This window comes from Asterias amurensis, chromosome 4, assembly GCF_032118995.1.
Source record: "Asterias amurensis chromosome 4, ASM3211899v1".
Classification (NCBI taxonomy): domain Eukaryota; kingdom Metazoa; phylum Echinodermata; class Asteroidea; order Forcipulatida; family Asteriidae; genus Asterias; species Asterias amurensis.
Genome location: NC_092651.1, coordinates 6,355,713 through 6,379,088, shown reverse-complemented (window position 1 = coordinate 6,379,088; position 23,376 = coordinate 6,355,713). Strand labels below are relative to the sequence as shown.

Below are 23,376 nucleotides of genomic sequence, written 5' to 3'. Positions count from 1 at the left end.
TAACGCCTTGGTCTATACAAGTTTTTTAATTTAAAAATTATGTAATGAATGTGTTAGAGTCATTTTGCAATTAAAGGAACATGTTGCCTCGGATCGGTCGAGTTGGTCTTTGAAAAGCATTTGAAACCGTTTGTTATGAAATGCAATCGTTAGAAAGATATTTTAAAAGTAGAAAAAAATGATCCACACAAGTATCACTGGAAATTGCACGGTTTTCCTTTAACATCGTGAACTAACTTGGTCAGCCATTTTATGGAAAATGGCCGACCGTGTTCCTTCGCGACATATAAGGAAAGACATGCAATTTAGACTGATTCTTGTGTGGATCATTATTATACTTTTAAATTATCTATCTATCCATTTTCATTTAATAACAAACGGTTTCAAAGGCTTTTCAAAGACCAACTCGACCGGTCTGAGGCAACGTGTTCCTTTAACATTGCACTATTTATAGCTGGCATGTACCAAGGGGTCCATCCACACACTGTCCACCTTGATCATCAGTCCGTAGGGTTAAAGAAGACTTTTCATGAAGCATTGATGGACTGGGTGTTGAAATACTTTGTACTTTGTAATTAGAGTTACGCATTCTGTAAGGACCAAGTTAATCTATAGATTAGATTTTGATCAGTGATTTGACATGATTAATCTCGAAATGTAACTATTTATAGGCAAAATCATCAATTTTTGGCATTGATTCAAACCACCTGTTCAGTCTATTGTAGCATTTGGATGTTTTAATTTTACTGTTTTTCCATTTTTCTTAAAAATGCATTTTGTTAGATGTGTATGATTTCAAAATCTTAGAACAGAACTCTGACCTTGATGAATCTTAATGCAATCAAATTTTATAATAAATTGATTATGTTCATTGTTATGTTGAACATCTTTCCGTTGGTCATATGGTTTCTTTATGTGACAATACATTTTTGGAGCATTAATATAATATCTTTTGGTATTTTCTGAGTTTAATAAAACATGCAAATGTAAAACCTTGTCCTGGTCATCATCATTATATAATGTGTGTCTCATCTGATGCAAATAGCCATCGATTTTTGTGAAATAATTCAGGATTTGTTTTGATGAAAGTTCCTCTCCAACAATGTCTGTCATTTCAGGGCATTTTTATATTCTATGTCACTAACATCGACAGAGCCCGCAGACTACCGACTGTCGACCCATCCAAGCTTGCAGTGCATACTTCGGTCACTTCAAGACTCGTCTACTGCAAGTCTTCTGATCGCAGACAGCGCGTCATGTGGGGGTGTTTTAACGGTTTATATTGACCAGCTGGAGCCGTTTATAACCGGTTGTTTTCGGATACATTTAGGTGCATACTACGCACATGAATGCTCATCCGAAAACTGTCTGAAGCCGGGTTCATACTTCCTGCGATGCAAATTTGATGTGAATTTGACGTCACAACCCCTTTTTCGCTGCGATATTCGCAAGAGAGTTGAGCTCAACACAACTCAGTGCAAATTTTGTTGCGAATTTGTGGCGTCAACATTTGTATCGCATTTGCATTCGCAGGAAGTATGAACCAGGCTTCAGTCATAAAAATTCACACACGTACAGAGCTCAAGGACGTCGGCAAAATGGATAAGTTTACAGAGTTTCTTACTTTATTACACCTTTAAACCAAAAAGGCATTTATGAATGGGAATAAGAGTAGTCACCACGACCACGCTGTTTTTTAATGGCAGTTTAAGAACTTGTCGCTACTCTTTTATTCCCTTGTTAATTTTTTTATTTACAAATATGTATCTGAAAATGTATAAATCTCAAAAAAAGGCTGTCACAATGCTAAGATCAAAGTTAAATCTTATGAAACATACTTTCCGGATTTTAAGAATTTGGGTTGCGACTTTTCAGGTAAATGAAATTACACGAGTTTACAAAATAATTGTTCAATCAGGTTTTGTCCCAAATCAATTGGTTTTTCAGTTAAAGACATTGTACACTATTGGTAATAGTCAAAGACCATTGTTCTCACTTGGTGTATCCCATCATAAGCATAAAACAACAAGCCTGTGAAAATTTGGGCTCAATTGGTCATCGAGTCAGTTGCGAGAAAAAGATGAAAAAAAAAAAAACGGTTGTTGGACGAATTTGTGGGCTTTCAGATAGGAATAAAAAGACATCTAGCTAGAAGTCTTTTATTATTTTAGTGAGAAACTACCCCTCTCTCAAAAACTACATTACTTCAGAGGGAGTCGTTTCCTACAATGTTTTATATTATCAACAGCTCTCCAATGCTCATTACCAAGTCAGTTTTTAAGTTAATATTTGTTTCGAGTAATTACCAAACGTGTACCTTCCCTTTCAAAGCCCAATTCATACTTCCTTTCGAATGCAAATCAAATTTTGACGCCACAGGGCTGTTTTCACAGCGAATATTTCACAGGAGTTGAGCACAAGTGAACTGATGCATTGAATTCTTCGTTGCGAATTTGTGGCGTCGAAATTCGTATCGCATTCGCAGGAAGTATGAACCAGGCCTTACCGGGACCACTTAGTACCCCAGCAGTTAACTGCTTTACAAATGGAAGCAGCATCTCAAAAAAAATTAGACAAAAATTTCCATTTGTTTCATGTTGCTTCTTACTGGTATTCAGTTGTTTGCTTGTCCTCAAAATCACGTGGAAATTTGGTTGGCACTCCTGTTTTTATCAAGGGAGAAATTCCATGCTAAGCAAATTTTTGTGCTTAGTAGCGCTATATTATTGGGCCAAGGTCAAGATGTCTAAGCCTTGCTGGGCACTGCGCCAGGAATCCAGAGCTACCAGCATGTAGGGTGATCTTGTGGAAGCCAAAACATGGACAACCAAGCAGAGGGAGGTCAATCAAGAACATGGTCAAGACGATGAAGGAAGATACAGTGTTGGAGACTACGGATGAACTAACTGGCTACATGAGGAATCAGGATGTGTGGCATCCAAAGTACCAGCATGTAGGGTGATCTTGTGAAAGCCAAAACATGGAAACCAAGCAGAGGGAGGCCAATCAAGAACACGGTGAAGACGATGAAGGAAGATACAGGGATAGAGACTTCAAGTACTAGCTGGCTACATGAGGGATCGTGATGTGTGGCGTGTGTATCATCTCGCTCATCTAAAGCAGCCACTAGCTGACTTGGGTCAACAGAGTGAGTGAGTTAGATGTGCATACTGAATGTGCATGCACAATTACATGCAGCTGGGCCACACAAATCATTGTTCAAAAATTGCAGGTCACAAATAGTTTCAGATGATCACTTTGTGTGCTCCTTACTTGTTCCCCTACTCTGGTCTGATCGAGGTCCAAAAGGATCACTCCAAACTCTCATACCTGCAAAGGAGAAATTAATCAAAATGAAGTCAAGTTGTTTTAAAGGAACATAACAGAATTGGTTTTTGCTAACAAAACAGTTGCTGGCAATGTAAGCACTTTATGTAATACACCATATACATAAACTGACAAACCTGTAGAAGTTTGAGATCGGTCGGCCATGTGGGTCCACGAGAGAATAGTCAGATAGTGAAAAACCGGTTACAAATTTTGCATTAAATAAAACGCTCACTGTGCGATAAACTCCAAACGCGAAGTTAGACCCTTTTTTTTTAAATACGACATTTCAGACAGAAATATTTTAAGGGATGTTTTCAACTATCATCATCATTAGACCGTTTAAGTTTTATGTAAATCTGTGATCTTCACGATTTTTGTTTCTTACCAATTCTGTAACGTTCCTTTAAGTATGAAAAGGACTTGTAGCTCAAAATATTTACTGGACCAGGATTTATTTCACACGACCAGAATCTTCATTAGAACTTCCTACAAAGTTTGCCCCAGTGGAAAAGCCCACTCTCAAAAAGTTTGCCCAGAAGTTTGAAAGTATTGAATTGTATTCAAAGTAGCCAAAGCATGCTAATGTATGTTCTGTGCTCTCTGTGTATGTGAGCACGCATGCATGAGCGACTCTGTATGGGCAAAAGTATGTGTGTAGAAGGTATAGGGTATATGCTACAGCACTGCAGGAGGAGCCACACCCAGACAGACTTTTGGTGTGAGAGCATGCTGTGTGGAGATTGCCGAGTGCAGCTGTAATTTAGGCTGTGAAATGCCCAAGGCATAGACAGCCCATCTTCATTGGGACAAAAAGCCAGTTGGAGTACTGTAAGTTGCATTTATTTATCTCATTTTGTGTACATAACTTGTCAAAGAGATTTGTGTATTTTGTGTGGCCTGCATTTACCTTTTTTGTATCGGAGAAAAAAAGGGAGGGAATTTCAAATGTAATTTGCCAGCATGAGTTTTGTGGATAAAGCTTTTGCCTGGGTAGAAAAAGTTTCTGTATCACGCCACTATGTTTTCACTCGATAAGAAATAATATAGTATCTAATTTACCTCAATGAGATATCCCTTTTTGTAAAAATGAGTGAAAAAGTGGTGGCGTGATACGGAACGTTATCCCTTGGGTATTATAGGGCAACCAACACATACCTGCTATTTTATTATTGTGAAATTCTGGTAACAGTTAGCCTTATGTTTAGTGTGACAAGGGTGATGGAAATATATTTTGTTTAATTGTAAAAGGGTTCCCCGGTCAGGGCCAAGTGAAGCTAAGAGCTGACTTTACGTGGCAAGCGTTTTCCTGTTGTGGAACTGCCCCATTGTGACCCCCCCCCCCAAGACCCAAGACGTCTTTAACAGATTCTGCTGAACGCAGACTTCATTCACGTTATAACATTAGCCTTTAGTCAAGGTGCTTCGCTGCTTCGCCACTCGCGCTGGTCTTTTTTCTTGAATAGCATTTGGGGTCGTGCATGACATCTGGGTGCCGCGAGCGCCTTTATAAAGGCTACCGGTTGTGGTTCTTCCAAATCGAATCGTGCAGACAACATTGGGGACTACTTGACCCATGCGCAAAGCCTCAGCATGACGTACATGTAGTCAAGTACCAGTCGACGCTTGTGGATGCGAAATCTGAATCCCCATTTGAGCACTGCTACAATATATAACAAATAAACATAAATCTGGGTTTTACCTCCAGGCTGGATGCTTTGTTGATCAACACCTTTTCTTGTTTCCTTCTGCACTGCCTCTATAAATTTTAAGAAAACAAATTAATGAAAGTGAAAAAGTTACATTAGCTTCCCTAAATTACAATGCGGGATCTTGAAATTTCATCCATTCCCTTTGTACGTGTATTGTGGAACCATACTCTTGTAATTTAAAGGCACTGGACACTATTAGTTGGTAATTACTCAAAATAATTATTAGCAGGGCAATTCCACGGTAACGGAAGGAAGTTTTGACTCATTAAACAACATTTAAATCGTTGATATCTTTGACAGTTTAATTAGTTTCATCAAGCAAACGTCACAGTTTCTTTTATTAATGACTGCCTTCAAAATGGCCTCCTCTTTTTGGCTGAAAAACTTTTAGTTTATTAAATATGAATATTAATAAGGTCGCTAACGGAAGGACGCCAATCCTAAAAACTTACTTGGTAAACAAGCAATGAAGAGCTGCAGATAGTATAAAACATTGTAAAAAACGGCACCCTCAGAAGTATCGTAGTTTTTGAGAAAGAAGTAATTTCTCATTCAAATTTTTGATTCTGATGGCCCTGAAGCCTTGTGTTAGGCATCTGAAAGCACACAAATTTGTGCAGCAAGGTGTTTTTCTTCAATAAATCTGATTTGAAAGATGAAAAAACAAAATTCTTACGCCACTTCCTTGGATTGATAGCTGGAGCAACAACAACTGGATATAGAGCTAGTCCAATAAAGCCAACGAGACCAGCGATGATTGCAGTATTCTTTGTCCAGATCTTCGACAGATGCGCCATCTTTAAACAGGAACGATGGCTACCACTTGCACTAATTGAAGAACTTTATTCTCTTCCCTCCAAGCAATCTAAAAAACGAACACAAATTTTTTACTTTCACTGAAAATTTCTTGCAAGGTATTGAATCATTCATTGTCAATTCTGTCAATTTCATTCAGTGGTAACGCAATCCTATTGTTGTACTCGCTGTCGCTGAAGTTCCTGTTTGCCTTTTGTACAAGATAGAATGCTGAAATTTGTTTCAAAACCAATTCAAATTTTCGAGAGTGAACTTTTTAAAATATCTCAACAATCTTGACCACTTCTTCCCCATGAAGAAGTTGTTTACATGTTCTTATCTCACAGCACCTTGTAAACCCTTACAAGGTTCTCAATAATTGGGTCTCAGAATTCATCACTGCAATAACCTATCTTTCTGAAAGTTTGTATAATACTCAGCGCCTTGAGTACCTTGTTTGACTGGCGCTATATAAGACTTCGATATTATTATTATTATTATAAATGGAGGTGAAAATACAAACTTTGGATGTCAATCTTTTTTGTTTTTTTTTATGTGAAACAGGATCACACTCTTACAGATACATAACAGCACTTTTGACACGTCATGTCGTATAGCACTTTTTTCCTTCAGGCTCTTTTTGTAAGCCTGGAGGCACTTGTATTTCTATTGCTTGAGCACATCAACCACCCTTAGCGTTACGTCCAACCTTATATGTATCCTGCCCGAGTCAACCATAGCACAGAGCAAGGAACCTTGCTCTATGACCTTAGTAAACCCTACTGTGTAACTGTATGGTTACCAAAAAAACCTGTCTATTCGGGCAAGTAGTTTTTTCCAAAAACTATTTAAAAACAAATATTTCCACATGATTTCAGATTTTATCTTTTTTTTACCAGATCATTTAATAATTAATAATAATAATAATAGACCGTTTATATATAGCGCTTTTTAAGGCCCGAGGGATGTCTCAAAGCGCTTGCGACATTAGTACCCCTGGTCACTGGGCCTTAAATCATTCCTTAAACCATCTCAGCTCCCTGTGGAGTATACAGCCTGTGCGCAATATATGCGTTACTCGGCTAAACCAATCACAAGAACCATCTCTGCCCTCACAGGTACCCATTTACCCCTGGGTGGAGAGAAGCAATTATTATAGTTAAGCGTCTTGCTCGGGGACCAAAGTGTCACGACCGGGATTTGAACCTACACTCTGCTAAACAGTGCATCAGAGCTCGAGTTCTGTGCTCTTATCCACTCGGCCACGACACCCCACAGGATTCACTGTATGTAAAACTTGGGAGGATACGATAGATCATAGATGGCTTATTGACAACGAAAAAGGGTGAATTTTCTGGTACCACGATTATTAGGAGACCTACGGTGTGCCGGTGGTTATGACTCTCATAAATTGACTAGCTACCTAGGCTTCTTGTGTTGTTTGCATTGTACGTTGTATTGTTTATTTAATAAATTATTATACTCGTTTTTACGTGGATGGGTTAGGCTTGGGTTTTAATTAACCTTATTTACGATACGTCTTGTCGTAGGATTGGAGTTTGATCTTAACCTTACCTTACCACCTTAAAGTCAGTATATTGTACGATCGATGCGATCACACTCACAGTGACGATCAAGTGCAAGATCAGCAACGGGATAAGTGTTTATGTACGGAAGTAAATGTTATGCAACAACTAGATGGAAACTTGATTTGAAGTGAAACATGAAGATCAATGCTATGTGGCGCCCTCTGTTGTTTAGTGATGTATAAAAATAAAGAACAAACGAGCGCAGTACACTATCGATCACTAACGTCTTGGGCTAAGACTAAGTTGAACGGTTGAAAGCATCTGACCATGGGGACGCTAGAATTAGCTCAAGTCTGATTTTTTACTAAAGAGTCTGTGATATACCAGCTTGGTGGCAGCAGACTGACGTAATTCGACTGTACATTTTTGGTCATTGGTCGATGACCGGTCGTGTTTGGTGCTGTTTTGGTTTTCAAATTGCCATTGGATACACTCAATTTTGATATGTTTAGAATGGTTTAGGTGCCTTGTCAACGGAGGGAGCAGTATTTCGTTTTCAGACAGCAACACAAGACGTCAAAATGCCGGTAAGATTATGAATAGTTTTGAAAAGATGTCCGTATCCCTGACACCAATTTTTTTACTCTGACCAAACAAGCAAAAGATAGGCCTATCTGATTCTGAATCTCATTTTTTTCCCGTAATAAAAAATAAATTATATTCTAATTTACATCATTTCGGAAAAGTTTCCGTATGACACTACCAGTTTTTCATTCGATATGAAATAATATAGTATTTAATTTACTTCATAATGAGATATCACTTTTTGGTGGCGCCATATGGAAAGTTATCCTGTCAACCAAAAAAGAGAGACCAATTTTATTTTTTGAAAAATAAATAAGCAGAAATTATTACTATTGGAGTATTGCTTGTAGAAAATGTATGTAGGCCCTACGATACGTACTAACTAGTGAGTAGGCTAGGCCTTATAATTTTTTATTTAAATGAAAATAAATCAATAAATCATAAACATAGACTAAGCTAAGCTAAGTAAAGGAACACTAATTTGATATGGAAAGGTTTGCGGTACATAACACCATGTTATGATTATGACTATCTCTAAACATGCTAAAAATGAGTTGGAATGGGGTGGTTTCAACTCGATGTTTCGATCTGTATTAGTGTCAGTATGCTCTGCTGATCAGTTTCTGGAGAAAGCGTTCTCGTCCCCGCCCACTCCATCCTTAGACACCGCATCAATGTGTTGGTTATTTGTTTCTAAAAATTAAAATTAAAACAAAGTAATAAAAGAAAAATTAATGGAGCAGTTAAAAATAATTTCAGTACACTGTATGCTTGTTTTGTTTTTTCTTTTACAGGGTAACAATAAAGCCGATGATAATGTTCGTGTAGTAGTACGATGTCGTCCTCTTAATGACAAAGAAGTGGGTCAAGGCTTCAAATCAATTGTCAATGTGGATGAAATGCGTGGTACTTTACAGGTAGGACAAAGTTCACTTTGATTATTATATATTCACTTTTTCCTGCACTTTTTGTAAACTTTTGAAGATTTTATGTATATGAATGTCTAGCTCAAAGCCATTGGACCTTTTCGGTATACAGTATTGTCCAAGGCCCACACTTCGTGTATCACAACTTCTATATCAAATAACAAACCTGTGAAAATTTGGGCTTAATCGGTCATCGGAGTCGGGAGAAAATAACGAGAAAACCCACCCTTGTATCCGCGCGTTTCGCCGTGTCATGACATGTGTTTAAAATAAATCCGTAATGCTCGTTAACGAGAATTGATATTGTTTTACTGTTTTCTCAAAAAGTAAAGCATTTCATGGAATAATATTTCAAGAGAAGTATTTCACCACTACCTTCTGTAAACCCTGTAAGTTATTTGTAAATCTGTGAACTTTTTTTTTTTTCCTGTACCGAAAGGGTCCAATGGCTTTAAGCAGTTTCCCACTGGCACTGGGCAAATGACTTGCAAGTTTTCAGAGTCAGTTTTCTGCTGCATTTAAAGGCACTGGACATGTTTGGTAATTGTCAAAGACCAGTATTCTCAAAGGTGTATCCCAAAATATTATATAACAAATGAGTGAGTTTTTTTGCTCAATATTGGTCATCAAAGTTGCAAGAGAATAAAGCCCGGTTCATACTTCATGCGAACGCGAATGCGAAGCAAATTTGACGCGATTTTGACGTCACACCCTCCTTTCGCAGCGATTATTCGCAAGGGAGTAGAGCAGAGGGCAACTGCTGCGAACTGTTCGTTGCAAATTTGTGACGTCAAGATTCGCTTCGCATTGGCATTCGCATGAACTGTGAACCGGGCTTAATGAAGGAAAACACAAATTTGTGTACTTTCAGATGTTCAATATTTGAGTGAGAAATTACCTCATTCTCAAAAACTCTGTTACTTCAGAGGGAGTTGTTTCTCACAATGTTTTATACTTTCAACAGCTCTCTATTGGTCATAAACAATGTTGTTAAATGCTAGCAATTGATTTGAGTAATTATCAATAGTGTTGAGGAAAATACTATGTATTCATATTGAAAGTAGCGCTTGTACACTTGCATTTGTAGTTTGTTGTTTATACAAATGTGCCTTTTATTTATTGGGTGTCGGGACACTTCGTACCTTTGCCACTCTGTACCCTGGACACTTCGTACCTTTTCAAGGTGCGAAGTGTCTTTGGACACTTCATACCTTGGACACTTCGTACCTTCCCTTGAGACACTTCGTACCTTCCCTTGAGACACTTCGTACCTTCTCACGAGACACTTCGTACCTTCAGACGAGACACTTCGTACCTTTAGGATTTCTGCATAGTTTCTGAATTTCTGCATCAACTGAAGGGTCACATTGCTAGTGTCGCCAATAGACTTATTGCACCGATTGAGGGCGCTGTGCATTAATTACTTAATAATAATATTACAGGTTTCCACATGTAGCTGTGAATTAAAGAATTAAACTCAAATGGTGTTTTATTTGTTTACATGTTGACCGATAGTGATGAGTAGGCTATGAAGTAAAAATGAATCAAACCCAAATGTTTTTTTATTTAATTACATTATTTATCCACTGATTATGTTGCGCTTCGTGATGAGTATGAAATAAAAACAAATCCAAATAATGTTTTATTTATTTACATGTTGAATGATAGTGATGAGTAGGCTATGAAATAAAAATGAATCAAACCCAAATGGTGTTTTATTTAATTACTTGTCAACTGATTATGATGCGCTTCGTGATCGATGAGTTGGGGTTTTTGCAAACCAGTGGTTAACAAAACATTAACAGCTAATGACCCATTACCACCGCAAAACAGCATACCGCAAACATCAAAGAACCAATAGCGCGTGTCATTGTCATGTCGCCACACACACAACACCGCCAAAACATAACGAACCTAATAACCCATTGTCATGCCGCCAAGTCCCATGCGGAGCCTGCAAGTTCACCGAAGCAAGGTAATGATACATGCTATAAATTGGCCCTCCTGGGCATAGTACGTCACTTCAAGATTGGCGACTCAAGATCAAGTATCAAGAATCAAGAATCAAGAACAAGCTTCAAGGCCAAGAATCAAGACCAAGAATCAAGACCAAGATCAAGATGGCTCACCGATTCCCGTGCATTGTATGTGTTAAACATGTTCGGTCAAACCAGCATGCACTTCAATGTGAGCGGTGTGAGCGGTGGCAGCATCAAACCTGCAACACTGGAGTCTCTCGGGAGACTTATGCTGAGTTGATGTCGGTTTCGTGGAGCCCTGCTTGGATCTGTGAGCCATGCTCTGGTACTCCGACTCATGACTCATGACTCCGAGTCCTCTGATGCCCCAGTGGCTGAGAATACTCGGCAGTCTGACCAGATCATGGCTGTGGATAACGAAATTTCATTTAACTTGAGTGACAATTTCGAAATCCCGCAGGAACAAGAGGAAGCCACGATTGCCGACCCAACTTTTCATGAAGAACTCAAGGGACTCGGTGATGTTCCTGTTACCAGCTTCAAGATCACCACTGGAGGTATCCCGTCCGGGGAAAAAACATTCTGGTTGACTCCAACGGCTACACATACACCATGAAATGGAAGAAGGACCCCACTTCTCCATTCTCTGCATGGGTGTGTGGCTTGCGGAGTAAGACCCAGCGTTGCCCCGTGTCTGTCCTTCAGAATGGTGATCGGTTCAAGTTTGGTCGCAACGAGCATCACCATCACCCTGCCGTAGGAGATGTTGCTGTTGCTGTCAAGGTGGCAGTAAAGAAGGCAGCCAAGGACAACGTCTTCCGCCCAGCCAGCGACGTCGTTGAAGGAGTTCTCACCAAGATGGTGCCTGCCGATGCTCCCGTTAACTGCCAAAGACCCAGCAATCTCACAAGAGCTGCCAACAGAGCCCGGCAAAGACAGCGGCCCCAAGAACCTCAAGACCAAGACTTCGAGCTCATAATGGACAGTGTCCCAGAGGGGTTTCTCCAACATGATATTCATGTCGGGGAGTCCCGACATGTAATATTTGCAACCTCAGAACAGATGGTGGCTCTCGACAGGGCGAAGACCTGGTATTTGGACGGCACGTTTAAGATAGTTAAGCGGCTGTTCTATCAGTTGTTCACTATTCACGCATTCGCCAAGGGTGACTCTGGTGAGCAGAAACAGGTCCCTCTAGCGTACTGTTTTATGGGAAGCTGGACGAAGGCAGACTACAAGAAAATACTCAAGACCTTCAAGGGGAAGCTGCCATCCGGGGGCCAGAACCTGGCAGAGGTAGTCGTCGACTTCGAAAAGGCAGTCTGGTCAGCGGTACGCAGAGTGTTTCCACATGTAGCTGTGAAGGGGTGCCTATTCCACTGGACTCAAGCGGTTTGGCGCCAGTGTCAAGCCCTGGGTCTGGTAGTACCCTTCAAGTCCAACGCCGGGGTGCACACCTTCATCAAGAAACTCATGGCACTACCGTTCCTGCCTTCAGAGCACATCCCTGAAGCCTTCAAGAAACTACAAGAGAAGACCAAGGCACCAGCACTGGTACAGCTGTGCAATTACATCGAGCGAACCTGGATGGCCAGCAACCAGTGGGACCCCGCATCATGGTCAGCCTTCATGCGGAGTATCAGAACAAACAACGACGTCGAAGGCTGGCATCATCGCATCAACCAGAAGGCAGGCAACCACGGAGTGCACTTTTACAAGTTAATCCAGCTACTTCATCAAGAATCATCCCTCGTCACAATCCAGATTAGGCTGGTAAAGGAGTCCAAGCTGCGTCGTTACCAGAGGCAGAAATATCAGAGACTCCAAGGTCGGGTTTTTGTACTCTGGGACCAGTACGAGTCAGGCCGCATAACGACGTCGTCCCTCCTGTCAGCATGTAGCCATCTCAACGGTCCAGCAATCTAAACGGCCATCTAAACTGTGTATACCACAAACAAACCGGCTCTTCTCAGAGCCACACATATTCAAAAAGAGATAAAATTCAATTTGTCGGTCAAGTTTAATTTTACTTATGTGCATTATTTAAACAAAAAGGAAACACTTTTGGATTAAGTTTATTTAAAAAAAAAAAATTATTTCTAATATCAAATTAATAAATCAATATTTCAAATAAATAAATCATAATACCGACTGAAAGCATGTAACTTAAGAACAACTTAAAAAAACTTACAAGAAACACCCAAACACTTCACAACCCCAAGGATATTCCACAAATATTTTTAACAGTAATCATTTATTTTTAATGAACTTCACTTCACAGTCCATATCAAATAAATAAATCATAATAAAAATCATAGTAATAAAAATCATAGTAAAACACGTTTTAAAATAAAAACTTTTAACTTAAAACCTGGTATTCCATCTTTTCCTATATATCCGGAAACATCGGATGACGTAATGTACACCGGGCCTCAAAAACTTCCAGCGGAGCGGCGCCCTCTATGGCTGACTGGAACGAATGGCTGATCCGCACGAATGTTACAATATTAAATTATGATATTTTAAACTTCACACTGACAAGGACTTTCACATTTTAGACATTAATAACAATTCATGAGGTATTCAGTTATATACTTTTATAATTTTACTGAAGGTACGAAGTGACTCGGCTGACGGTTCGAAGTGACTTATCTGATGGTCACTTCGTACCCCGCCCACGGTACGAAGTGACCAATTTGGGTACGGTACGAAGTGTCCCGAAGGTACGAAGTGGCAAAGGTACGAAGTGTCCGACATCCATTTATTGAAGCTGTTTTTTTATTTGTTTTGATTTAGGTTAAGAATCCTTCAGCACCTCGTGGTGAGCCACCCAAGTCGTTTACATTTGATACAGTGTTTGCTCCTGGGAGTAAGCAGACAGATCTTTACAATCAGACAGCTAGATCTATTGTAGATGCAGTCATGGAAGGATATAATGGTAAGGTACATGTACAACTAAAGACAGCAACAAAAAGTAACGCGGCTGTTGTAAAAGCACCTATAATTTTAAACTTACTACTCGTATTTTAAAAACAAAAGTACCAGGAGACGGAAAGTTTTATTACAATGATTTTGACACCTCGTTTGTTATAATCGGTCGAGTATTGTTGTCTCGGGAAGTGCTTACAGGTGAAAAGTGCCCATTTCCATTGTTGCAGTAACTCTTATTGACAAGAACAGCTTTTCAAAATTCCCGCTTCACGCTGAATCAGAGGAGAGTTTAATCATGTCAATAGGAGTTACTGCAACAATGGAAATGGGCACTTTTCACCTGTAAGCACATACAGCGACAACAATACTCGACCGATTGTAACAAACGAGGTGTCAAAATCACCGTAATAAAGTTTTTCCGTCTCCTGATAATTTCATTTTTAGAATATGAGTAACAAGTTTAAAATTATAGGTGCTTTTACAACAGCCGCGTTACTTTTTTTGCTGTCTGTATATCACTGTCCCCATTAGTGGCGTGTACATCATAATCCCACTTGAGTAATCAGGTACTAAGCCTGTGGATTTGTTTTACAGAGCTTGTGAAAGTACTGCGTATACAGTGCTTACTGTAGGGTGTCTTGGCCGAGCCAATAAGAGTACCAAGCTCGAGTGCTCTGGTATTTCTGTTCAGCAGAGTGTGGGTTTGAGTCTCGCCCTTATGTACAAAATAAAGGGTTTATATACTAAATACTTTGCAACTATTGTCTGTATACAGGTACTATATTTGCATATGGACAAACAGGGACTGGTAAAACCTTTACTATGGAAGGTGTACGCTCACAGCCAGAGTTAAGAGGCATCATACCCAACTCATTTGCTCATATATTTGGTCAGATTGCAAAGGCAGGAGACAGTGTGAGGTAAGTATCGCATATTAAGTCAATGGAAGACTTTTGGATGGTCCTTTTTTACAGTTCTCGCAAAGAGTGCGCGTGCTAAGACCTACACACACATTACTTAGCATGTATGCGCGTGCTCAGAACCGCAAACAAGGACTTTTATGTCTGCTGCCACCAGAGTCTCAAAACTCTCCCATACCGGTGTGATACTATGTATCAATCACATGTATACATAAATTCCCAGCCATGTCTTCGGCTAAAAGTAGTGTACTAACCGGTTAAACAGTCTCCTGACGACGACTAGAGTAACTTGAGTAAGCTAGTTGAAACATTGAGACCAATTTGAAAGAACTCACTCTGCGGTAGTGAGGTTAATAACAAGAAGTGCCTTTGATCCACTTAAGCAAAAGTAGTAGTCCTGGGTTGGATTTCACAAAGAGTTAAGACTAGTCTTATCTCATGTTAGGACGAGATATACAAAACGTGTGGCTATTCCTAAGTTAGCCACACGTTTTAGGAATAGCCACACGTTTCGACCCCTGGCTGATTTTCCACCTTCCGATCAGGTTGTATAGCTAAACATCAGGACAGTTCTTTTCAGAACTGAGAAGTCTCCTGAATTTCAAAAGTCTACTCTACGGTAGTAGAATATAAAGTAAGACAAGTTCTCAAAAGAACATAATCTACCTAGCAAGTAGTAAATCTACTCCGCGGTAGTAGAATATAAAGCAAGACAAGTTCTCAGCAGAACATAATCTACCCAGCAAGTAGTAAATCTACTCCGCGGTAGTAGAATATAAAGCAAGACAAGTTCTCAACAGAACATAATCTACCTGGCAAGTAGATACACACATGGTGTTACTACAAACCAATATATATTGATACCTCACCATGCAATGCCTCAAATCCAATATGATAAACAAAAGTTGTCTTTGCCATATACAGAATTAGGACAATTTTGAACTTTTTTTTTTTTTTTTTTAATGCACTGTTCATGCTGTTTATATTTTATCAGTTGACATAAAAATAAATGTTGATTATTTTTTTTTTCTTCACAGATTTTTAGTTCGAGTTTCATATTTGGAAATTTACAATGAAGAGGTGAAAGACCTGCTCGGTAAAGATCTGTCTGCAAGATTAGAGGTTGGTATGGCACATGTCATCATACTGCGGCCATGCAATACGTTGAATGGCCTTTTGACTGTGTTTTTTCTCTGTGACATTTGATACTCATGTCATTAGCTCTGCTCATTGCACAGTGGACAATATTACGATTTCATAAAACTTCTTCTGTTATAAAATACTAAAATACTTTATTACATGAGAACCGATGCGTTTTTCATGTCATATTTGAGTTGTTTTGATTTTATCTTTGTTCTTTTCCTTGTAAGGTGAAAGAGCGTCCAGATATTGGAGTTTATGTCAAAGATCTGTCTGCCTTTGTTGTAAATAATGCAGATGACATGGATCGAATTATGACGCTTGGAAATAGCCATCGTAAGTACTGACATTATGTCCGTTTTAAAGGCAGTGGACACTATTGGTAATTACTCAAAATAATTTTTAGCATAAAAACTAATTCAGTAACGAGTTATGGGGGGGGGGTAGGTTGATAGTATAAAATATTGTGAGAAGCGGCTCCCTCTGAAGTAACGTAGTTTGCGAGAAAGAATTAACTTTCCATGAATTTGATTTCGAGCCCTCAGATTTATAACTTGAGGTCTCGAAATCAAGCATCAGAAAGTACACAACTTGTGTGACAAGGGTGTTTTTTCTTTCATTATTATCTCACAACTTTGATGACCGATTGAGCTGAAATTTTCGCAGGTTTGTTATTTTATGCATATGTTGAGATACAGCGAGTGAGGAGACTTATCTTAGACAATTACCAATAGTGTATAGTGCCTTTAAGGCTGTTGTCTAGTCTGTTCTGGGTTGGGCCTGCTTTCTCCCTATGGCTCTTTCCTCCACTACGCCCTGTCCGTCGCATCCCTTGCAATGACTTCAAGCAGTTTCAACACGGAGCTCTGCCACGTCTTGCGTGGTAGGCCAGCGGATGCGGGCCAACCTGCTTTGTTGCAGCGTGGAGGTATAACAAAGAAAACTCCCACACATGACGTCAAAGTATTGTCATTATGACGCGCGCCGGCAACGGCAGAAGTGTTTTTAGTTTTTCAAAACCTTCAGGTTGGGGCCTGATTTTTTAATTGATAATTTCGAAAAAAAATCAGAAGTGTACATGTTTAAACAGTGAACAAAAGCATTATAAACAAGTTAAAATAGCATTTCCGTTAAAAACATTCCACTCAAGTAGCTGTTTAAAGGCAGTGGACACTATTGGTAATTGTCAAAGACTAGCCTTCACAGTTGGTGTATCTCAACAAATGCATAAAATAACAAACCTGTGCAAATTTGAGCTCAATCGGTCTTCGAACTTGCGAGATGATAATGAAAGAAAAAAACACCCTTGTCACACGAAGTTGTGTGCGTTTAGATGGTTGATTTCGAGACCTCGAGTTCTAAATCTGAGGTCTCGAAATCAAATTCGTGGAAAATTACTTCTTTCTCGATAACTATGTCCCTTCAGAGGGAGCCGTTTCTCTCAATGTTTTGTACCATCAACCTCTCCCCATTACTCATCACCAAGAAAGGTTTTATGCTAAAAAATTATTTTGAGTAATTACCAATAGTGTCCACTGCCTTTAAGCAGAAAATATGGCTTAAAATGTTTATGCATACCGTATCTTCATTCACACTTCATTCAAACTTGATTAACAAAAGGTACCAAAACCCTTTTAGATAAACCAAACAACAAAACAAGACTTTGTGGATGACTATTTCTATCGATGTCTATACTAAACAGGTTCTGTTGGATCTACCAATATGAATGAGCACAGTTCCCGATCTCATGCAATCTTCAGCATCACAGTAGAAAGGAGTGACATTGGTGTTGACAAGGAGCAGCATGTACGAGCTGGAAAATTACACATGGTGGATCTTGCTGTGAGTTCATTTTAATTTTGGTAGTGTAAATAATTTGCATGGCTTTATAATTCTTAACAGATGTTGGGGTTTTTATAGGTGAACGTGTGTACATTGTATATAGTCAACAATTTTGAAGACATTAACATTTTAATTTCTTTCAATTCAATTAAATTCAACAAAACATTTATTTCGTTATTGCCCTCAAATGATAAAATGTTTTGTGGCGTTTCATAATATTAGCAGTGACAGTTATAAACAGTAGCTAACATTATTAACAAATCAACTAATATGTGACACAACATGTAAATCAGTGATCAATTTGTGTATTTGGTTTAGTGAGACACTAAACAATTTTATAATTTTGATTACGTTTGGTGACATACATATTCATTTTGGTTTTACTCATATACACCGATGTGTGTTAGCACTGTATACTCCGTACTTTACCGAGTTCGGTGAAAAAAATCATAGGAATAAAACTCGGGTAGAGGTTATTTATTTAGATCCTTTGTTTTAGGGGTGTCGTTTTAGGGGTGTCGTTTTAGGGGTGTCATGACGCTTCTGTTCAGCAGAGTGTGGGTTTGAATCCCGGTCGTGACACTTTTGTCCCTGAGCAAGACACTTAAAGGAACACGTTGCCTTGGATCGGTCGAGTTAGTCTTTGAAAAGCGTCTGTAACGGTTTGTTATAAAATGCATATGATTAGAAAGATATTTTAAAAGTAGAATATAATGATCCACACAAGTATCACTCAAAATTGTGTGGTTTTCCTTTTACCTCGTTGACAAACACGGTCGGCCATTTATGGGAGTCAAACTTTTGACTCCCATAAATGGACGACCGTGTTAGTTCGCACAGTAAAAGGAAAACCACGCACTTTCGAGGCAAATGTGTGTGGGTCATTGTATCCTACTTTTAAAACACCTTTCTAACCATATGCATTTTATAACAAACGGTTACAAATACTTTTCAAAGACCAACTCGACTGATCATAGGCAACGTGTTCCTTTAACTACATGCTTCTCTCCACCCAGGGGTAAATGGGTACCTGTGAGGGCAGAGATGGTTCTTGTGATTGGTTTAGCCATGTAGCGCATATAGTGCGCACAGGCTGTATACTCCCCAGGGAGCTGAGATGGTTTAAGGAATGAAGTAAGGCCCAGTGACCAGGGGTAATAATGTCGGAAGCGCTTTGAGACACCCCTCGGGTGTGAAAAGCGCTATATAAAAACTGGTTACAATTATTAATACTATTAACAACTATACATTTTTTGTTTGTTAATTCTGTATGTTTTTAGGGATCAGAAAGACAATCAAAGACAGGAGCCACAGGTCAACGGTTGAAAGAAGCAACCAAGATTAATTTATCTTTATCAACGTTGGGAAATGTTATCTCATCTCTGGTAGATGGTAAAAGCACACACATACCGTACAGAAACTCCAAGCTAACAAGACTGCTGCAGGACTCATTGGGTGGTAATGCTAAGACTGTTATGGTAAGTATTGTTTGCAAAGACCAGGGCCTAATTTCATAGAGCTGCTAAGCACAAAAATTTGTATAGCATGAAATTTCTTCCGTGATAAAAACAGGATTACCAACCAAATTTCCATATGTTGCATATTGCTTGTTACTGGTATGCAGCTGTTGTTTGCTTATATCCTGAAAATCAGGTGGAAATTTGGTTGGTAGTCAGGTTTTTATCTAGGAAGAAATTTCATGTTAAGCAATTTTTTGTGCTTAGCAGCTCTATGAAATTGGGCCCTGATCAAGACTGATACAATCAGGGCCAAATTTAGTAACTCTATTTACTACCGAATTCTGCGCTTCTGGGGCCAATTTCATACTGCTGCTTAGCGGCCGGTTCTGTGCTTACTGTGCAATTTTCATTTCATAGCGCTGCTATCAGTAAGCACACGAAAAGGCGTGCTAACCTTTCGGTGCTATGGCGTCACAATCCAAATCCGTGGTAAACGCGCAATGTGGTCGCCCAATTTTTCTGCTAACGTGTGAAATATGCTTGCACCTTAGCAAATTTTTGCTGCTACAGTAAGCACGAAAATTTGCTTACCGTTAGGCAGCGCTATGAAGTTGGGCCCTGATCATGATTCATCGCTTACATGCAGGCGCCGAATTTCTGCGCTACCTGTTTAAGCGTAGAGTGCCTAGTACATGGAGTATGCATGCACACAAGCAAAAATTTCCCACTGCGTTTGCTATAGGTCGTATTGAATAACCCCTTTTCTGCTATGAAAGTCAGCCATCTTGTAGGGCAAACCGTATACGTGCCTAAACGCGTACATCAAACAAGCACGCAGCGTTCACGGTTTGGTTTCTACGGCACAAGCACGCACACATACACGCACACGCTCACAGACGCCATGTTGTTGGGCAGATATTTGAACGGTGACGTCATATTCAATACGGTCTATAGACGCAGAATTCCCTGCTTCCCTAAGCGCTGCTTCTTTGCTTGCAGTTAGCAGAGCCATGAAATCGTACCCTGAGCATTAGGCCTGATGCTCAAACTTTGTTGGTCATAATTGCTGCATCCTTCAGATGGGACATTCAGCCGTTGGTCATGTGTGTTGTGTCATGCAAGTAAAAGAACCCAGTGCACTTTATGGAAAAGAGAAGGGGTTCACACTGGTGTTCCTGGTTGGGTTGGCAGCATATTGCACCACAGCACCGAACTTCTAAATCTGGGAAAAAAGGTGCATTTCAAAACAGTATATTTAAAAATACTTTTTTGAAAGGTGATTTGTCTTCCATAGTGTGCTCAATTGGGTCTCAATGTTCCCAGTCTCAATGGCTCCATATTGCACCTCAGCGCAACACTTTTAAATCTGTAAAAAAAAGGTGAATTTAAAAATAGTATATTTATAATTTAAAAATACTCTTTGAAACTTGATTTGTCTTCCACAATGTGCCAATATTGGGCCTCCATGTTTCAGGGGTGGATTTCACCAAGGTAGTCCTAAGTTAGGACTAGTCCTAGGCAATGCTAAGAGATAGGACTGGTCCTAAGTTAGGACCAGTAACTCATCCTAACTTAGGACTGGTCCTATCTCTTAGCATTGCCTAGGACTAGTCCTAAGTTAGGACTACCTTGGTGAAATTCACCCCTGGTCTCAATGGCTGCATATTGCATCGCAGCGCAACACTTTTAAATTTGTAAAAAGGTGCATTTAAAAATAGCATTTTTACTGTCTTCCACAGTGTGCCAATATTGGGCCTGCAGAATATAACTATGATGAAACCATCAGTACACTGCGCTATGCAAATAGAGCTAAGAACATCAAAAACAATGCTAAGATCAATGAAGACCCAAAAGATGCATTGTTGAGACAGTTTCAAAAGGAGATTGAAGAACTCAAAAAAAGACTAGATAGAGGTAAGTTTGGTTACTTTTCTTGTTAATTTCAATGTTACTATATTTTTAACCTCTGACAAAATACTTTGACTTTGAATCTGTCTAACAGTCTTCTATCTTCCTGTCGGATCAGGGCCCAATTTCCTACAGGTGGTTAAGCAGAATATACTGCTTAAAAAATGTCTGCTAAGCTAAATTAGGCAAGATACCAGCCACAGACAGTACATGTCAGATGGTATTTTGGCTGGTAACTTATTCTGTTAAGCATAATTTTGTTGTGCTTTATGAAATTGGGCCTTGTTTGATCACTGTAAGATTGTAATCTCATATCGATATCTTCAATGGAATAGATTCCTCTACATGTGTTTTTTGTTCAGCAAACTCCTTCATTTTAAGGAAGGGATCACCCAATGTAACAAACTTTTATTTAATAGACTTTATGATAACGGCTTATGTTAGCATGAGCAAGTCCATTCCACATGCTTGTATTCATTTGTAAATCCCCTAGAGCTAATACACTGTGTGCCGCACCATTGATCATTGATTGTGTACAATGCACTAGACTTGACATCCAGTCCTTATTAATGGAGATCAATGATACCCTTCTGGTTGCTGAAGATATTAGCGTGTTGTGGCGGAGCGGTTAAGAGCACCGAACTCAAGCTCTGGTGTTTCTGATCAGCAGAGTGTGGGTTCGGGTCCCAGTCGTGACACTTTTGCCTTTAGCAAGACACTTAACCATTGCTTCGTCCTTCCGATGGGACGTAAAGCCGTTGTTCCTGTGTGTTGTGTTACGCATGTAAAAGAACCCAGTGCACTTATCGAAAAGAGAAGGGGTTAACCTGGGTGTTCCTGGCTGGATTGGCAGCATATTGCGCAACATCACCTTGTGAACCATTACATAGTGCTATGTAGAAGGAGTAGGTCTCATACTTCAAACGTAGACCCACATATCTTGCATGAATATACTGAATGTTAAAGCACCCTCAGCATCACTGAGTGATGAATGCGACCTATAGACCCATTGCGTATGACGTCACACTCTCAAAAAGGAGGCAGATCATTGGACAACAACTGTTCTCTGTGCGTAAAAACGTGCGCAAGACCTCAGTGTACATGTAGCGTTCCGCGTTATGCAAGGGAAAGTATTGATTTCGAACACAAAACAAAACGCGCCTCCAAACAAGTACTTGTAATTTTGGGTGTCAACTCTCTTTTGTGCATGTTTGTATATGGTTTTGACACCCAAATGACACCCAGGATAGGTACATGATTGTATTGCAAAGGGTCTACATGTATGTATTTGCCTTTATTATTATTATTATTTTGGTTGATACACACTGTGGAATGCATCGCTGTACCGCTGCATCACCACCCAGCTTGTCACCACACTGTGTATGCTTTTTCTTGTCAGATTTCGCAGTAACCTAAAATTGTTTGAACTGTTTGTTTGAAATAAGAAATGTTTGTGTTTTTCTGTTGACTAGGTGAAGGAGGTGATAGTGATAGTGGTAGTGGATCTGAAGAAGAGTCTGGTTCAGAGGAAGATGGTCCAAACGATGGCACAAAACGAACCAAGAGAAAGAAAGGTTAGTTTAGCTACAAAAGTCTCAATTCAGTTACAAACACATTGTACAAAATGTAGCTCATTTCTTTTTAAAGCAATCGCACAACATCGGTAAACAGTGTTGTCCAAAGGCCCACACTTTGTGTATCACAACTTATATTTAAAATAACAAACCTGTGAAAATTTAGGCTCAATCGGTCATCGGAAACGGGAGAAAATAACGGGAAAACCCACTCTTGTTTCCCTGCGTTTCGCCGTGTCATGACATGTGTTTACTTTAATCCGTAATTCTCGTTGTCGAGAATTGACAATTGTTTTAATGTTTTCTCAAATATTTTAGTGAGAAATTACTTCTTTCTACAAAAAGCCGTTTCTCACAATATTGTATACTATCAACAGCTCCCCATTGCTCATTACCAAGTAAGTTTTTATGCTAACAATTATTTTGAGTAATTACCAATAGTGTCCACTGCCTTTCAGTAATCATTCTACAATTTTGATCCATGTTATATGAAGGGAAGAAGAATTTGTCACCAGAGAAAATGGCTGCAATGCAACAACGTATTGATGAAGAGAGACGTGCTCTGGAGGAAACTAAAGATATGGAAGAAGAAGAAAGAAATAAAGTTCAGACGGAGTTGGAACGTAGAGAGGGCGACCTTCGCAAAGCTCAGTAAGTGTCCCCAATTTCATAATAATAATAATAAAGACTTGTAATGCGCACATATCAACCCTGCTGGGTGTTCAAGGCGCAGTAAAACCAAAAACAA

The 23,376-nt window shown here is 39.4% G+C and overlaps 2 protein-coding genes and 1 pseudogene across 2 annotated transcripts in view; 2 read left to right on the top strand and 1 right to left on the bottom strand.

The window, feature by feature from the left end:
- Positions 1-1,603: 1,603 nt before the first annotated feature.
- On the bottom strand, positions 1,604-7,545 carry LOC139935798 (small integral membrane protein 20-like). The gene is made up of 4 exons (XM_071930392.1): positions 7,410-7,545; positions 5,716-5,904; positions 5,030-5,086; positions 1,604-3,330 (listed from the first exon to the last, which is right to left on the bottom strand). The coding sequence occupies exons 2-4, from the start codon at positions 5,834-5,836 to the stop codon at positions 3,254-3,256; spliced, it is 255 nt and encodes an 84-aa protein (XP_071786493.1). The 5' UTR covers positions 5,837-5,904; positions 7,410-7,545; the 3' UTR covers positions 1,604-3,253.
- The window catches only part of LOC139935791 (kinesin-II 85 kDa subunit-like), a 26,780-nt gene continuing 7,377 nt past the window's right edge, over positions 3,974-23,376 (top strand). The window contains exons 1-12 of the mRNA XM_071930379.1: positions 3,974-4,158; positions 7,876-7,950; positions 8,743-8,865; positions 13,650-13,791; positions 14,560-14,704; positions 15,742-15,826; positions 16,075-16,180; positions 17,547-17,686; positions 18,967-19,164; positions 20,886-21,060; positions 22,527-22,628; positions 23,123-23,279. Of these exons, the coding sequence (XP_071786480.1) occupies positions 7,945-7,950; positions 8,743-8,865; positions 13,650-13,791; positions 14,560-14,704; positions 15,742-15,826; positions 16,075-16,180; positions 17,547-17,686; positions 18,967-19,164; positions 20,886-21,060; positions 22,527-22,628; positions 23,123-23,279 (1,379 nt within the window). The 5' untranslated portion in view covers positions 3,974-4,158; positions 7,876-7,944. The remainder of the gene's footprint in view (positions 4,159-7,875; positions 7,951-8,742; positions 8,866-13,649; positions 13,792-14,559; positions 14,705-15,741; positions 15,827-16,074; positions 16,181-17,546; positions 17,687-18,966; positions 19,165-20,885; positions 21,061-22,526; positions 22,629-23,122; positions 23,280-23,376) is intronic.
- Positions 11,471-11,970, top strand: LOC139935822 (uncharacterized; annotated as a pseudogene).

What these genes read in the sequence shown, in the direction of transcription:
- LOC139935798 (XM_071930392.1), bottom strand. Translation starts at nt 5,836, where the DNA reads ATGGCGCATCTGTCGAAGATCTGGACAAAGAATACTGCAATCATCGCT. An exon ending in TATCAATCCAAGGAAGTGGC is followed by an intron (nt 5,087 to 5,715) that starts GTAAGAATTTTG and finishes TAAAATTTATAG; the next exon opens with AGGCAGTGCAGAAGGAAACA. An exon ending in ACAAAGCATCCAGCCTGGAG is followed by an intron (nt 3,331 to 5,029) that starts GTAAAACCCAGA and finishes TCTCCTTTGCAG; the next exon opens with GTATGAGAGTTTGGAGTGAT.